This window comes from Thunnus thynnus, chromosome 16, assembly GCF_963924715.1.
Source record: "Thunnus thynnus chromosome 16, fThuThy2.1, whole genome shotgun sequence".
Classification (NCBI taxonomy): domain Eukaryota; kingdom Metazoa; phylum Chordata; class Actinopteri; order Scombriformes; family Scombridae; genus Thunnus; species Thunnus thynnus.
In genome coordinates, this window is record NC_089532.1 from 11,262,674 (window position 1) to 11,278,217 (window position 15,544).

At 39.4% G+C, this 15,544-nt stretch overlaps 2 protein-coding genes across 4 annotated transcripts; both read left to right on the forward strand.

Annotated features, from left to right (window-relative positions):
- The first annotated feature begins 574 nt into the window (after positions 1-574).
- On the forward strand, positions 575-7,736 carry shda (Src homology 2 domain containing transforming protein D, a). The gene is made up of 8 exons (XM_067614069.1): positions 575-790; positions 2,025-2,274; positions 2,498-2,599; positions 2,795-2,957; positions 3,415-3,672; positions 3,783-3,957; positions 4,270-4,389; positions 6,549-7,736. Exons 2-8 carry the CDS (start codon positions 2,029-2,031, stop codon positions 6,733-6,735), a joined length of 1,251 nt encoding a protein of 416 aa, XP_067470170.1. The 5' UTR covers positions 575-790; positions 2,025-2,028; the 3' UTR covers positions 6,736-7,736.
- Positions 7,737-8,500: 764 nt separating this feature from the next.
- On the forward strand, positions 8,501-15,446 carry spmap2 (sperm microtubule associated protein 2). Of its 3 annotated transcripts, none has more exons than XM_067614617.1 (7): positions 8,501-8,593; positions 9,526-9,601; positions 9,677-9,738; positions 9,833-9,890; positions 10,680-10,806; positions 12,687-12,846; positions 14,209-15,446. In XM_067614617.1, exons 2-7 carry the CDS (start codon positions 9,540-9,542, stop codon positions 14,448-14,450), a joined length of 711 nt encoding a protein of 236 aa, XP_067470718.1. In that variant the 5' UTR covers positions 8,501-8,593; positions 9,526-9,539; the 3' UTR covers positions 14,451-15,446. The 3 variants fall into 3 exon arrangements, with proteins under 3 accessions (XP_067470718.1, XP_067470717.1, XP_067470716.1); XM_067614616.1 differs by having other exon boundaries at positions 8,548-8,615; positions 14,209-15,445; XM_067614615.1 differs by lacking the exons at positions 8,501-8,593; positions 9,526-9,601; positions 9,677-9,738; positions 9,833-9,890 and having other exon boundaries at positions 10,254-10,806; positions 14,209-14,450.
- Positions 15,447-15,544: the final 98 nt, after the last annotated feature.

Here is a 15,544-nt window from a genome sequence, read left to right on the forward strand (position 1 = left end):
TGGACCTGTAGATGTTCAAACTCTATATTATTAATTTGAACATTATCTTAATTAGCATGATCATTTGTGTACGTTACTCACCTTATCTTTTCCTGATACGAGAAGCTGCCTCACAGCCAAGTCGGCTGCAAATAACAATTATTTTTATTAATCTATCGATTATTCTCTCAATTAATCGATTAGTTGTTTGGTCTATAAAAGTCAGAGCAGTCAACCTGAACAAATTAACAATAATGAAAGCAGTAAAACCACTTATAATCTGTTTCATCTCTGTCTCAGATTTAATTCCGGCATACAATACCAATACTTGCCCAGCAGATGTCGCCATTTTGAAAATATCAATACATCGAAACAGTGACCCATATTTAATGAAATTGTTTCAGCGCTTCAGAAAACTTAATTTCCCCCATCACTACCTTATTCTTGTTACATCTTTATTCTTCTGTGGTGCGTTTGTGGGAGCTAACGCAAAGACAAACTCATTGCATGTCTGCATACTTGGCTAATAAGCAGATTCTGATCTTATCTATCCATCTATATTAAGGTCGACCCACTAAAAATATGTCTCTACTCCCCTTTAAGCCAGCGAGTGTTGTGTCGGGGACCGTCTGCTCTACAGTCTGGTCCAGCTAACATTAGCTGTCGGACCTGCTTGTCTCAGAAGCAGCTGGACGGATTTCACGGGCAACAATGTTTTCTTTTTAGATCAGACAACGTTATAACGAAACGCTGGATGGTAACCAGAAAGATATTTAAGTCTAACGGGGAACCGCCAATGCAAAGAAGGAGGGTGAGCCTTTACAAGTTAACTATCGGTTGAGACGCTTCGACGTTAGCTGCGGGTGTCTAGCTAACTGGGCTAACTTAGCTTTGGCGTATTGACAGAGCGGTGACTGAAAGAGTCTTAACTTTGTTAAATAAGTAATATTATCAACAGCAAGATTGGTCTATTAGCTTGGTTCTGATATTTTGGAAGTAAACGTTATCTTTAAATCAACTGTTATCGATAAGTGATTGATTGAAATCCTAAAATAATGCTAACAAGCAGTTGTGATTGGTTTCTGTGATTGGATTTAGCAAGCTAGCTGGTTAGCATAAACAAAACCCAATTTCTGCTTTACCACTGATGAAAAGTCATCAAACTTTACAAGCTGGTGTTTTCGTTGGACCTGTTGATTATTTTTTCTAATGTCAATATCTTTTTCTGTAGGCCACCGTTCAATCTTTGGAGGGGGGTTAACAACTCCAACAAGTTAATATTAGCTAAAGTAAACATACTAACGTTAATACTCATACTAATAACTGTACTACTACTAATCATACTAATTTATAGCCCGCTTTTTGTTTACATCTGGAACAATTAGTCGATCATAATCGTGTACGTAATTTTTCAAGTAAAACTACCAAACATTTCCATGTTCCAGCTTCACAGTTGTTAGGGTTGCTTTCCTTTGTCTTATGTGATGGTGGACTGGAGATCTTTTTGTGTTGGAAAAACAAGCGAAACCCGGGCTTAGGAAATTACTATATAACTGTATTCTAACAGTTAATAGAGCAATTGATTGATCCAGAATATAATCAGATATAGTCAGATTACTCGATGATGAAAACAATCCTTTGTTGCAGCCCTACTGAAATAATAAGTGTTCCTTCTCAAGGCTACTGGATTGTCAATTGGCTGATATTGATATTAATTTATCTCTGATCAATCTAGGATTTCAGCCACATTAGACTGTAGGTGTCTCCATTTATTTTGCATATAGTTTAGTGTCAATGTTTAAATGTTAAAATGGCCATGGCAAGACACCAGTGTCAACAGTAATGTGTTAAAATAGCTTTCTCGGTCTGATCAAGTGCCATAAAACCTAATGTGTTCAATATATAAGGTGAAACAGAAAATTTAAGCTGATTTTAAGTTTGACTAACATTATAAAAATAAATTAACAGGTGAAAGATTGAATAAATTTAGTTCTCTAACTATGCCACCCTAAAGTATTCTGCTCGATCTGTCAATTTGTTCCCAGATCCATGGCAAAGTGGCTGAAGGACTACCTAAACTTTGGCAACAGGCGTGACCCTCCACAGCCCCCGAGGCCAGATTACAGCGAGAGTGAAATTTTGAGGGCCTACAGAGCTCAGAAAGAGCTGGATTTTGAGGACCCGTACCAGTGCTCTGATAAGGAGCTCCACAATGGTGGTTTCAGCTCCTGTAGTGCAACAGTGAGCCTCCCCTCATTCCCTGCATTTGGTTCAGGGCTGCCTAATGGTGTGGAGGTATGACATGCATGTTTTTGCAGTTATGTATACATAAATTATGTGTCTATTATATGCCAGATACCCTGTCTCCCTAGATAATTTTACTGTTGGATAATATAGACTGTTTTTTCTCCTAGACCTCCCTTTGATTCCTCCTTGTGAGCACATTATGGCTGATACATATTGAAGTCATGTTTGAATTAATACTGAAAGCCTGTTGTTTCTATATCTGATTGTCCAGGTTAAATTGGTGTCCCCCAAACACAGACTAATTAAAGTGGATTCTCAGGAGTTTGGTCGCTGTAAAGTCCCCCTTAGTCCTGTGACTATTCAAGAGGAACCTGTAAGAACTGTTTTTATTTGTGTTCTGCTTCATTTTCCTTTATGTTTCTCCTTTACCCTTGTGTTCAGTCTCATTCACTCAATCTCTCACACGCATAAATAAACAAACACACATTCTGACACAGTCTTCCCTGCAGTCCATCACGTTGTCCCATCTAATTTGTTTGACGCCTGTTGTTTCTCTCTCCCTCTCAAGGTGGTTCCCTCTGCCCCAGCAGCGTCAGACGCTGATACAGATTACTCTGACCCATTTGATGCCCGTCCAGACCCAAGACCACGACCAAACTGGGAGCCCAAAGCTGCACCAACAGACTGCTGCAGCTACATGGAGCCATTTGAGGCTCAACGGATCATTTCAGGTTTATTATTAGACATTTATATCTCACAAGTCAGTCAACTCTTAATTAAATGGTATTGTTTACATAAAGGGTCACATACAGTGATATTTCTCATCAATTGCAGTTTCTGTGCCTTCTAAATGTCACTTCTCAGCTATGTTTTTTGTTTTTTTTTTAAAATCATGAAAATCCAACAAAGTCAAAGCAGTAATCCTTAGTGAGTAAGACATCACATTAATCTTCAATCTACAAATAACAACTTTGAGGTAACTGTGCTTGGTTACAGTAAGAACAAATATCAGACAAGGATCTTTTGCTTTTCATTACCCCATTGCTCCAAATTTGAATTTTCTGGTACCATATTTTCAGTTTTAAGCAAAGTTTTTGCAAACTAATCACACTCTTTATAGCTTATTTTAATGCTTATTTTAATATTTTCAGAAATTAATTTACTTTGTGTGTTTTTTTTCCTCTGTAGAAATGCAACACAGAGTGATTACGAACAGGTCTGGGAGTGGAGATGGTGCCCAGTTATATGATAACCCATACGAGGAGAGGACTCGTCACCACATCCGAGCTGCTCCAACAGCACAACAGCAACCCCAGAGGGTCGAGGGTGGTCTTCTCCTGGTAGACAGCAGGGAGAGCAGGCTGCCTCAGGATGACGAGAGGCCAGCTGATGAATATGACCAGCCCTGGGAGTGGAAGAAGGACAACATCTCTAAAGCTCTAGCAGGTAAATTGGTGTTTCTCATAAGTGTATTCCTGTAACAAATGTGTCTTGAGCTTGGTTTTTTTTTGTTGTTTTTTTTAACTAATATGATGTTCCTCTCTTTATGTCCATAGTTCAGTTTGAAGGGGCAGAAAGGGAGCGTTCACGGGCTCAGACAGAACAAACCAGGCTTCCCAAGACAGGCACTACATCTACCACAGCAGACTCGACTACACTCCGTCTGGTTGGTGACACACCTTCTCTCTTGGGAGAGAGAGTGGATCCTTTTCTGCCACTAGAGAGCCAAGTGTAAGTGGACATCTGCTATCTTAATATAGTGTTTCCCCATTTCAATTGGGTAGCAGTGATTGTTTGTCAGATTTTGTTGCTTGTAAACTTGTATACTAGGAATTTAAAGGTTTATTATGTCTTATTGTATTATCCCAGTCAGTTGTTGACTGGATTGAATTTTTTTGTGTTTGGTACGCAGCTCAGCTTTGCAAGGTTTAGCCCCTTTGACTTGCTTTGCTGGTTGCATCTGGAAAATAGAATCATCAGATGAACCCATAATGAAAATGATTGTTAGTAGCAGCCTTAGTCATGTTTGCTGGTCACCTGCAGATGGTACCATGGATCTCTGAGCCGTTCAGAGGCAGAGACTCTGCTGACTCTGTGCAAGGAGAACTCCTACCTGGTGAGGAACAGCCAGTCCTGCCGGAACGACTACTCGCTCTCACTCAGGTAGACACGGCTCACTTTCTTGTGTCATTTACCGCACATACCGGGCTAATACTGACATCTTATATCTGTACTGGATGAGAACATACACATTCCCTTTATACTGTCCTAAGTTGAAACATCACTGCAATCTCTTAAAGGGGAATTCTACCCCAGTGTGCCACACTGCACTGCGCTGTTTCCAAAATTATCTGATCTAGTTTTTGTCCCATTTGGGTATCATCATGGTCTGTGGGTGGTGAGAGAATCTTCTCAGATATGAGCCCTGAAGCAACTTCTAATTGTTCACAATCTTCCCACCCAACCACATTATCTGTGTTGTTCTCCCCCCCCCCCCTCTGCTCTCTGTGTGTTCTCAGCCTTTATGAATAATCAGCATGAAAGCAGCTGTTTTCAGAAAGACTATCTGCATACTGGGAATTGCTTTTATCCTCACATCTGTACTCTTTTGAACCAGTGAGGAGTGAAGCGCAGTAATTTGATTGGATTGTACTCAACTCAAAGCCCTCATGTGTAGCCAACATAAATCAATAAAATAATCGAACAATGCAGGATTATACCTACAGTTTAGATGAGTATAGGGGCTGGGTTACACTAGAAAAGAACTCGTTTGTACAATGTATTTGTCCGGCCTGTGACCGTGTGAATTGGGTGTTAATGTCAGATCGTCCATTTCAGAAAGTTACAGAAATTGTCTGATAAAGCCCCCCAATCCAAATGCAATCAAAGGCAATCAAAATCATTGAATATCATACAGTGAATTTAAAACATGATACATACCTTGAGTAAATACTCTAAACACACAGTCCACATATTCCTGGAGCTTTCCACCATATCCCACAGCCTTCTTCAAGTGAATATAACTTGCTAAGTCATCACATAACCTCAGTATATGATTCAGTCATACTATCACTTGACCAAATCCTGTACTGAGGTGAGTACATTCAATCATTTAATTCACTGAAGAAGCCCGTGGGATAGGGTCGAAAGCTCAAGGATTACACAGGTAAGTGGCCTGTGTTTAGAATATTTAAAGCTGGAGTGCAGGACTTTTGTCTCCCCCTTCTGGCAGTGAGTAAAGGGGGGCACTGGGCTGCGATTGCCTGACACAGGCATGCATACCCTGAATGACAGGCACACAGAGAGGGTCGGTAAAAACAGATATGTTTTGACAGTTCATCAGCCCAAAAGCATGTTTTTTCCACCAGCCCACCAGTATTTGTCCCAGTATGCCCGATGGCCAGTACATACTGGCTGTAACCGACTGTTGGGGTTGTAAAATGGTGGATAAATTGTTTTGAGCATAACAAAACCCCTTGTGAAATGACTCATTCCACTATCGGAATTTGAACCATTCGGCCTGATAGCATTTGGAAAGTTTAGTAGAGCGGCACGATTAACAGCCAAACGGCCAGCACAGGATTTAAAAACTCTGTATACTGTGAAATACAGAGACATTTATCTGGTGGTGATAGGCTTAATCAGCATTGTGTGAACTCATTTGTCATGGGCTTGAATGTAACGGATATTCATTTATATGTAAAAGTTCCACACTGCAGGTTTAACACACTGTTCAAAACACATCTAACAGTTATCTAGGACCCTAACAAGATTAATTGTAAGTCAAAATAATATGATAAATGACTCAAGTTTTGTGAATAAAAGTGAAGGATTTCTCTTATTTTTCACTTTAAGCTGTTATGATGATAAATACAAGCTCAGCTCTATAAAAAGCCCGCTCTGATAAAAGACTACCAAGTCCCCTTGCAAATGATTGTCACAACAACCTTCAAAAACTCAACAGATCTACATCAAAGGGAGGAGCAGAGATTCAGTTACTGTTAAAATGTCAACTCTCAAAACTGTCTCCGCTTGCTAGTTCCTATTACAGTACATCCTTTTTGGCAATGCACCGACTTTTGTCATTTTCTCACCTCTGAACCCTAATCGTTTTCAATAACTTGACATGTCTCTTCCAGATGATGTTACTTACACACTGCCACAAGATATCTTTGTCTCGCTGTGAACATTTGGTCTGAAACAGCTTTTATGATTCCAATCCAGTGTAGTTCTGTAAACATCACAATTAATATTCTAGTTGAATTGAAATCGGATGAGCAAACAATAATCCCTCCTTCGCCCCTTCTCTCTCCCTCTCTCAGGAGTTGCAAGGGCTTCATGCATATGAAGTTCACTCAGTCTGCAGACGGGCGCTACGTGCTCGGGGAGAACAGCCCTCCCTTCTCAACCATCCCCGAGGTCATCCACTACTACACCACACACAAGCTGCCAATCAGAGGAGCTGAGCACATGTCCCTACTGTATCCCGTCATAGTGCAGACCCTCTGACACTGACACACACACAAACATAACACTCTTTCTCTTGGTGCTACTGAATACAATATATACTCATATTTGCCCCTTTCATACATGCCTTTCCACTGCCATCTTAACCTTCACTGCTCACATGAGATTGGACTGTTTGGTGCCATCTTTTCCTTTTGCCGTTTACCATAACCCCAATAGCTACACTGGCAGCTAAATAAGACAGCTCAGTGCCTCGTGAACCTATGCCTGTGAACTGGTTTTGCCACTGACATCCCTGTTTTAATATCATACTTTTAGGTCGAAGATAAAAACAGAAACTTTAGTCTTGAGGTGTCTTGAGACGGTAGAATCTACAGAACATTGCATGGAGATTGGCTCTCATACTGCTGTGCAGAGATGGACTGTGCTATCTGCTCATTTTTAAAGGATAATACAGGTGTTTTCTTTTAAGCTTGTGCCAATCATCTAGATTGACTGTTTCAGCCAAGGCAACAGTTTTTTTTTTCAAGTGAATTTTTAAAATGACAGAAATCAAACAAACAGGACAATGGAGGTGGAGTGCGGAGAGTTAAAATAGATGTAGACACTAGAAGGTGCAGTAGAAAATGTGCTGTAACTACAAACAACACTGTTATTATCCTTTAAGTGTTAGTTACCAATACCAATCACACACTACATTTTTAAACCATAGCTGTGTGTCAGCACTGGGTTTCTCTGTGCGTTTCAGAGGCCTGTGAATGTTATACGATGCTGTAGCTGCTTGCCTGCAGTGCTCTCCTCAGTTCATCATGTTATGTGTGAACACAAACTGACAAGACAGACATGACTTGTTAACTTCACACGATAACAGACTCCTGCAATACTAGTTTCTAGAATAAAAACTGCAGTATTATATTGAAAGCTTGTGGCTTTGTGATCATGACTATTAAAAAGAAGAAAAAAAAAGCTTTGGTAGATTATTTACTGTGCTGTTTTATAAGATTTAAAATGTGTTGAAAATAAAGGTGTTGTCTGTTTTTAAATTGTCTGTGTGTCATTTAATTTTGATTTTTAGATTTTTTGAAACCAGTTTTTCATTGCATGTTAAGCTTCATAACCCATCATATGAGCATAGCACATCATATAACCATTTAAAATGCATTGTTGAGGAAGACCAAACTGAAGATTTCTCATCGAGTTGAAGGTGAGGCAAGTATGTAATTAAAGGGAAGTTAAAGGTGCTGCTCCTGCATGTTTGTTTACATCAATTTAGGGTTAATTAGGTTGAGGTGTATCATCTCATAAAATGTAAAATGATGAGTTTTAACATGTTGATGGTAGCCTGCTTTCTTTAAAATGTGACATTGAATGAGTGATATGCACTACAGCCATAGAGAGATGAAGTGTATTGCAGATTAAATTACTATTGTGTTTCTTCAGTTAAATATTCTTTTTATTCGTTTTAACTTAGAGAAGTGATGCTTTAGAGGCTAATGATTTTAACATACTTAGCCAACATTTCATTAGAACCAGAACAAAAACTCACTCTGCTCCTCTTTCCAGAAAGATAGTATATATACTGATCTTGCACCACAATATTCCCGGTTTTGTGACATCATTTATCGCAAGGATGTTTTGTTTTTTTGTTTTTTTCTTGCTAAATGAAAATCAGTGTTATTCCAATTCAATAAACTGGTAAGAAAGCGTGGCTGCTCATCTGCTCATCGGTTGAATGATTGAGAAATATCTACCTGCGAGCAGCGGGAAAGGTAGAGTTGGGCATCTTCAGTCACTCTGTACATATACGATCTTTGGTATATTCTACCCCTCGGGCGCCACCTGATACCATAGCAACCGGCAGGTGTCGGTGTCACCGGAGAGAACAGCGACTGCAGGACAGGTAAACATTGTGGCTTTTTCGAGTAAGTAAAAGTACATAAGTATTAGCAGGAAAATGTATTTAAAGTATTGAAATACTCATTTTGTCCCCGTGACTGGTATATTATTATATATGACGTCATTAGATTATTAATACTGAAGCATCAGTGTGTAAGCAGCATGTTACTGTTGTAGCTGCTGGAGGTGGAGCTAGTTTGAACTACTTAATGTACAGTTAGCTAGTTTGGTCCAGTGGTTCGCAACCTAGGGACTGGGCTCCTCCAAAGGGTCACCAGATAAATCTGAGGGGTCAAGAGACGATTAATGGCGGAGGAAAGAAGAAAAAACAAAGTTCTGATACACAAATCTGTTTTCAATTTTTGGAATTTTTCTGTAATTTTTGATTTTTGTGAAATATTGGATCATTTGAATATTTACTGGAATGAAACCATTCAGAGGGAAAAATCACTATTTGGTGGAGCTGTTAACAACTCATAGAAATCTGAAATGTGACTGCAACTACATGCTGCTTTTTGTAAGACGTCAAAAGCCATATAGGTTGGAAACCACTGGTTTCATCTTTAACAATGTGCTGTATTTTAAAAGCTTGTTATATTATCCATTGTGTCTAATCTTCATCTGCAAAGTAACTACAGCTGTCAAATAAATGTAATGAAAAAGTATATTTTCCTCTGAAATGTAGTGGAAGTCTAAAATAGCATAAAATGGAAATACTCAAGTAAAGTACAAGTACCTCAAAATTGTATTTAAGTACAGTAAGTAAACGTACTTAGTTGCTTTCCACCACTGTGCTGTTGACAGGAGGATGTAACGTGTTCAAATGGAGTTAAAACAAAGTTTATGATGAGTAGATAATGCATAAAGTCTTTGAAGGCTGCTGATATTGTAATAAGTGGAAAATTTCAGCTGCTACGTGCTCTGTTCTCCATTCAGCTTCAATTGTTTCCATGGCAACTCGGACACAGCAGCTTGCCCAGGCCAAACCCAACCGACTCAGATATCCAGACCGGTAGGCCTAAATGAACCCATCTTTGTCTCCTTGTCGCTCATCTTTCTCTGACTGGGCCTGTTTTCTATCTTCCAGTCGTTCTGTTTACTGGCTGGATAAACTGCCACCAGAGAAGACAGGACCCACCACCGAAATTGGTACACATCTCACCTTTTCTCTTCTGTATAAAAAGCAGCTTTTTTTCTGCTACTGTGTTTTTTTTTGTGATGCCATGATTGTGTTTCTTTATAGAGTTAACCCCTCGCTGGTCAGAGCTGTGTAGAAATAAGAAGTTCTACGCTCAAGTCACGTAAGTATAACTACTACTGCATGTGTAATTTCTTTTTTAGGTGCCTTTGACACTTCCTGCCTTGTCTGCTTTCTTAAAAATATTTTTCATTGTAAATAACTCAGTTGTCTATTTCTTTAATTCCTGTTTTATAATATTTCTTATTGTCAGACATTAAATTTCAGACTTTTCTAGGATTTCATTGTTCTGTCTATGACATATGTTGTGTTTTATTGTAGTATTTAGTATTATTTTTGTATAGTAGCGCTATGGAGCAATGTTTTTATGAGTTGGCCCCAGTTTTGTTTATTTATGTGACGAAACCAATGGTTTCACACTTTTCCGCTGATCTACAGGTGGCAGTAAAGTGCCAATAAACACATCAATGCATCAGCAAAGGCAGGAAGGAAACTGGAAACTAGTGAACATGGACATAAACAATGCAGGATATAAAATATTCTATAAAAAAATCATCACTTTATAAATGCTTTATAAGGACGGATATATATTAAACGTGTTTCTGAGACCTCAAGCAGAGGCATCCTGTGTTTATGTGAGAAACACTGAATGTAAACATTTAATACCTTTCAGATCTTTCTAAACTTATCTTCTCCTCCCTCCTATGTTTATCCTCCTTATTTTGTTTTCTTCCTCCATTCCTCTTTCCCCTTTCTTCATCTTCCTCTTTTATTTCAGTTACCCTCTCATGCCCCCCCCCTTACGCTCCTTGTTATGTCACACTCTTCCTCTTGGCTTCATTTCTTCTCCTCTGCTTCCCGCTACAACCTGGCTATTGTTTCATTCATGCAGACTGTCTCCCGTATGGGAAGTGAGTGAATGGGCTCTCAGGGCTGTTCCATCTGAACGGCTGTGTCGACTGGCTCAGCCTCGGGCACCTGCAGTTGGCTGGCAGTCAGACCGCCCGCTGCTGTTTCCAGTGAGTGGCACATTCACTATTTCCTTAGAAATTCCTGTGTATTCAGAGGACCATGAGTTAGCTTGCCACAAGGTCTTTTAAACCCCACAGCTGGCTCATTAGAAAGTCTGAAAACTGAATTTTAAGGCTATAAAGGCCTTAAAGTTTGCCTTCGAGTCTGTCTTATTTTTGCTTTGTGTTGGTGCAGTTTTGTCACTTGCTTCTAATGACAGACCCCTGTGTGATTTCACTGGTGTTAACTCCTCAAGCGATAACAACTGATTTTTGCAGTATTCGAGATTGTTTTCAGTTTAAGATGGTTTGATGTGTTTTCCTTAAGCAATAAGTACATCTTAAAAGTTTCACATTTGAACATATCATGCACATTTCCTGGTTGATAATTTTTTTATTTTGGGTCTCTACTGGAATATCTTTGCATGATTTACAGTTCAAAAAACTCCTTATTTATGTTATGCTGGCCCTTAACAGCCCCTCAGTTCAGCCTCTGTCTGAAACAGGCCATTTTAGCTCCTGAGTCTTTAAGCCCCCCTCCCAATGAGCCCACTGTGATTGGCCAGCTCCAGGTAGCTGCCACTCAGCAAACTTCCAGTGGTTCCCGACGCTACTTAAACAAACTATAGTAGTCAGATTTCACTTCTTTTTCTCGTTCTTTACTCAAAATGGAAAGTTCTCAAATACATCCGCACATGTTCAAATCCCAAATCTGGTCCAAAAATAAGCGAATGGACAATGCAAATGACATGTGGAACATCCTTAGCAACAACCTTAACAACAAAAGCTACAGAACAGATGGCCATTTGTTGGCACGCATGAACAATCTGATGTCATCACTTTACAAACAACTTTGCAAACAAAGTGTTCAGAGCAGGCTGAAGCTTGTCCTTTTGACTTTCAGGGAGCATTTTTATGTAAGTTCTCCTCAAGTTTTGAACCTTTGACCATGTTTAACATAGACATCTGACATTATAGTATTAAAATAGCAGATCACAAGAGGGATGATATGTCCCCTTTAACTTTCATGAATCTGTCTGCCTGAGACATAAAACCTCAAGTTTAAGGAAAGTGCAAGGATAACTAATCATTTAAGTTGTGCACTGACACATGTAATATATGAGTCTTGTAAGTTGCAGCAAACATGTTGTAGTAAAAATTTAGTCTGTACAAAAGTGGTGGACTGACCAACCTAATGACACAGCAACATTGTTGTACATAGAGCCAGCATCAAAAAATGTTTAAATGTCAACATCACCCTTTCTGTGTCAGTCGTTTTTGGAACTGCTTGGCATGTTATGGACTGGACTGAATTTATATAGGGCTTTTCTAGTCTACCGACCACTTTACAACACATGCCAACATTCACCCATTCACACACACATTCATACACTGAAGGCAGAGGCTGCCATGTAAGGTGCCAACCTGCTCATCACAAAAGCGCTTTACAATATTTCTAAGGCTCACCCATTGACACATATACTCACACACCAATGGCATAGCCATCAGGAGCAATTTGGGGTTCAGTATCTTTCCCAAAGACAGCTGGGGATCGAACCACCGACCTTCTGATTAGTGGATGACCCGCTCTACCTCCTGCACCAAAGCTGTGCCAAAGCTCCAAAACAGCTGCCCTAAACTTACAGCACCTGGTACTAGCACCAAGTACTAACCAGGTAGTAATCAGTTAAATTCAATTTAATTTATTTCAATTCAATTTATTTTCAATTCAGTTAATTTCAGTGCAGTTATGCACTGCAGCTGAACACTCAATGGAATTTCTCCAAGTTTTATTTGTTTGATTGCTTCCCAAGAGCTTACTGTGTGTCTGATATCATGCTTTTTTGTGTTCGATATGATTTCATTCATAAACTGAAATGTGATTGTAGTTGAGCAGAGCGACACAGACAGCAGTTGCCACTTCACGGATTTGCCAGCTTGCCCAACCAAAGAGAAAGCAAGTTCTGGGGAGCTCTGGCCACAAACCCAAACCTGTGCCCATGACCCACATGGCCTGCAGAGCATCAGCACACATAGAGCTACTTGCCAGTAAGTCATCTTGCATTGTATCTGATCATTCTCCACTTTTTTTAAAGGAATAGTTCAACATTTTGGGAAATACACTTCGCTTTCTTTCTGAGAGTTAGCGTTCTCATGTCAGTATGCTAAATATGAAGCTACAGCCAGGGTTAGCTTAGCGTAGCACAAAGAGTGGAAACCGGAGGGGAAACAGTTAGACTGTTTCTGTCTGTAGAAGAGCTGTAACAATTAGTTGACTAATCGATTGTTCCATTGGCAGAAAATTAATCTGAAACTATTTTGATAATCAAATAATCATTTAAGTCATTTTGTAAGCAAAAAAGCCAAATATTCAGTGGTTGTAGCTTCTCAGATGTGAGAATTTGAAACTTTTCTGTGTCATACATGATAGTAAACTAAATATCTTTGGGTTTTAGGGTGTTGATTTGACAAAACATGGTATTTGAAGACGTCTCTTGAGCCTTAAGAAATTATAACAGGTATTTTTCTTTATTTACTGACATTTTATAGACAAAACCGATTAATCAATACTGATCAATACTAGTTGCCACCCTAGTCCAAAGGTAAGACCCCGAAGAGATCAGATTTACAAGGTGTTGGTAAGCGATTTTATTGCCTTTGAACGGAACCAGTCTAGCTGTTTCCCCCTGTTGTCACAGGGAATGACAGACCCCTGTGTGGTTTCACTGGTATTAAGTGCTCAGGCGATAAAGCGATCAAGCTGATTTTGTAGTGTTGTTTTCAGTTTAAGATGGTTTTGTATGTTTTCCTTAAGCAATAAGTACATCTGAAAAGTTTCACATTTAAAGAACGTATCATGCACATTTCCAGGTCGATAATTTTTTATTTTGGGGCTCTACAGGAATATCTTTGCATGATTTACAGTCCAATGTAATCACAATATATTTCACATTCTGTTGTAAAAGTAGATTAAGTCAAATACGTAGTTGTATTGTTTTTATCATGATTCAACTCTACCTTTTAACCATACTGTGCTCCATAGAGAGAGACCTTTCTTTATTCTTTGAGGGTATTTAGGGAGCTATCTTGTCTTGTGTCCAAAAAAGAAAGTGTGCTGGACTTTAGCTCAGCAAAAGATGTCAAGAGCTATGTTTGGTGTGGGGCTCTCTGGTTTTCTGCTTTAAGGAGGTTAAACTCTTTGTGTAACATGCATGAAGCAAACGCGTTATCAGGTCATGTGACATCTCATGGCCTTATGCCAATTGTGTTAATTTATGAATGTCAAACATTCAAAAATTAACTAAAATTCTTACATGATTCTTACATATTACACCTGTAATAACCCTAACTGCAATGTCACTATGTTTTTATTTGCTATTAGAGGTCATTTAGATTACTTTATCTCTTCAGCCCCTAAGAATGACCACCCCAAGTTCGAAGGAGAGCGCTCAGTGTGCTGGCCCGTCTCCAGAGCGTCCAGAAACTTCATTGCCAGCCAGAGACTTCTGGAGCTGTCCGGTCCCAAAGAGAGGAAGGCTTTGTTTGAGGGATATGACCCATACATCATTAGCCGAGCAGCCCGCTCTGCCAGCCCCTCACCTCGGATACAGCAGCTCTGTCTACCACTGCCCCGAAAATGTAGCTCAAAGTAGGAGGGATGAAGCCAAATGTCTGTTCCCTGCAGAGTAGTGATTGTTGTCCTTCTCCTCAACCAAGAGTGTTATTGTTATGAGCTATTTTTACATGTAAAATTATGACAAAGGCCTTATGTTTGTTGTCACATAATGGGCACACAACAGAAGAACAATGTGACCCTACTGTACATCACCTTGTTTACTTGCTTACATCTCTGCAGTTAAGAGCAACTCTTCAATTCTACAAACTTCAAACAAGTTAATAGAGGGAGAAGACCAACTTTTCAGAACTGCGGGTATCAATCAAAATCTGTTGGATGTCGTCATACATGCATCACACACACACACACACACACACACACACACACACACACACACACAGAAAGACACGTGTTTGTGTTTAATGTATTTTTAATAGCTACTGTTGTGCTCATGTGTGACATTAGTAGCCTAATTGTGAACAAGACAACTTATGTAATTGCAGGAACATCATATTTAGACCATTAAAATAAAAACAAATGCCCTGCAGCTGAAATTGCTTTGAGACAGTTCACATCCTGTTGTACATCCTGCAAGTCTTGTTTCATTAGTGTACACATGATTAACAGAGCCCTTGATTCAGTGTTTCAGTAAAATGATGATATATGAATAATACATTTTGAAAGGTGAAATAAAAGATGTTTTTTTTGTTTTTTTTTTAAGAAGATCCCTCAAAATCAGATTCAAACATGCACTATAATTTAAGATTGTGTCTGACTAAACTTTACAACTATAATTGGAGAAAGTGCACAGACACGCACAGGTGCTGGACCAATGAAACAATGTAACAAAGAAAGATGATCTAGACTTGAGTTTAGTTTGCTTGAAGAAGAGCATGTAGCCCGAAACGTCACTGGTGGATGTCTAAATAAACTGCATCTTAGGGAGTTACAGTGCACGGACCTTCATCCTTCTTTGTGAGAGTGAAACCTGTAAAAGTTGATCCTCGTGGCTTGAATTTTACGCGTGTTACCCCGAATAAAAGGGGAAACTATATCATCCATTTCGATGACCTCCTTGGGACCCAGAACCCTATTTTGGAAACCGTTGTGGACACAACGGGGCATTACTAG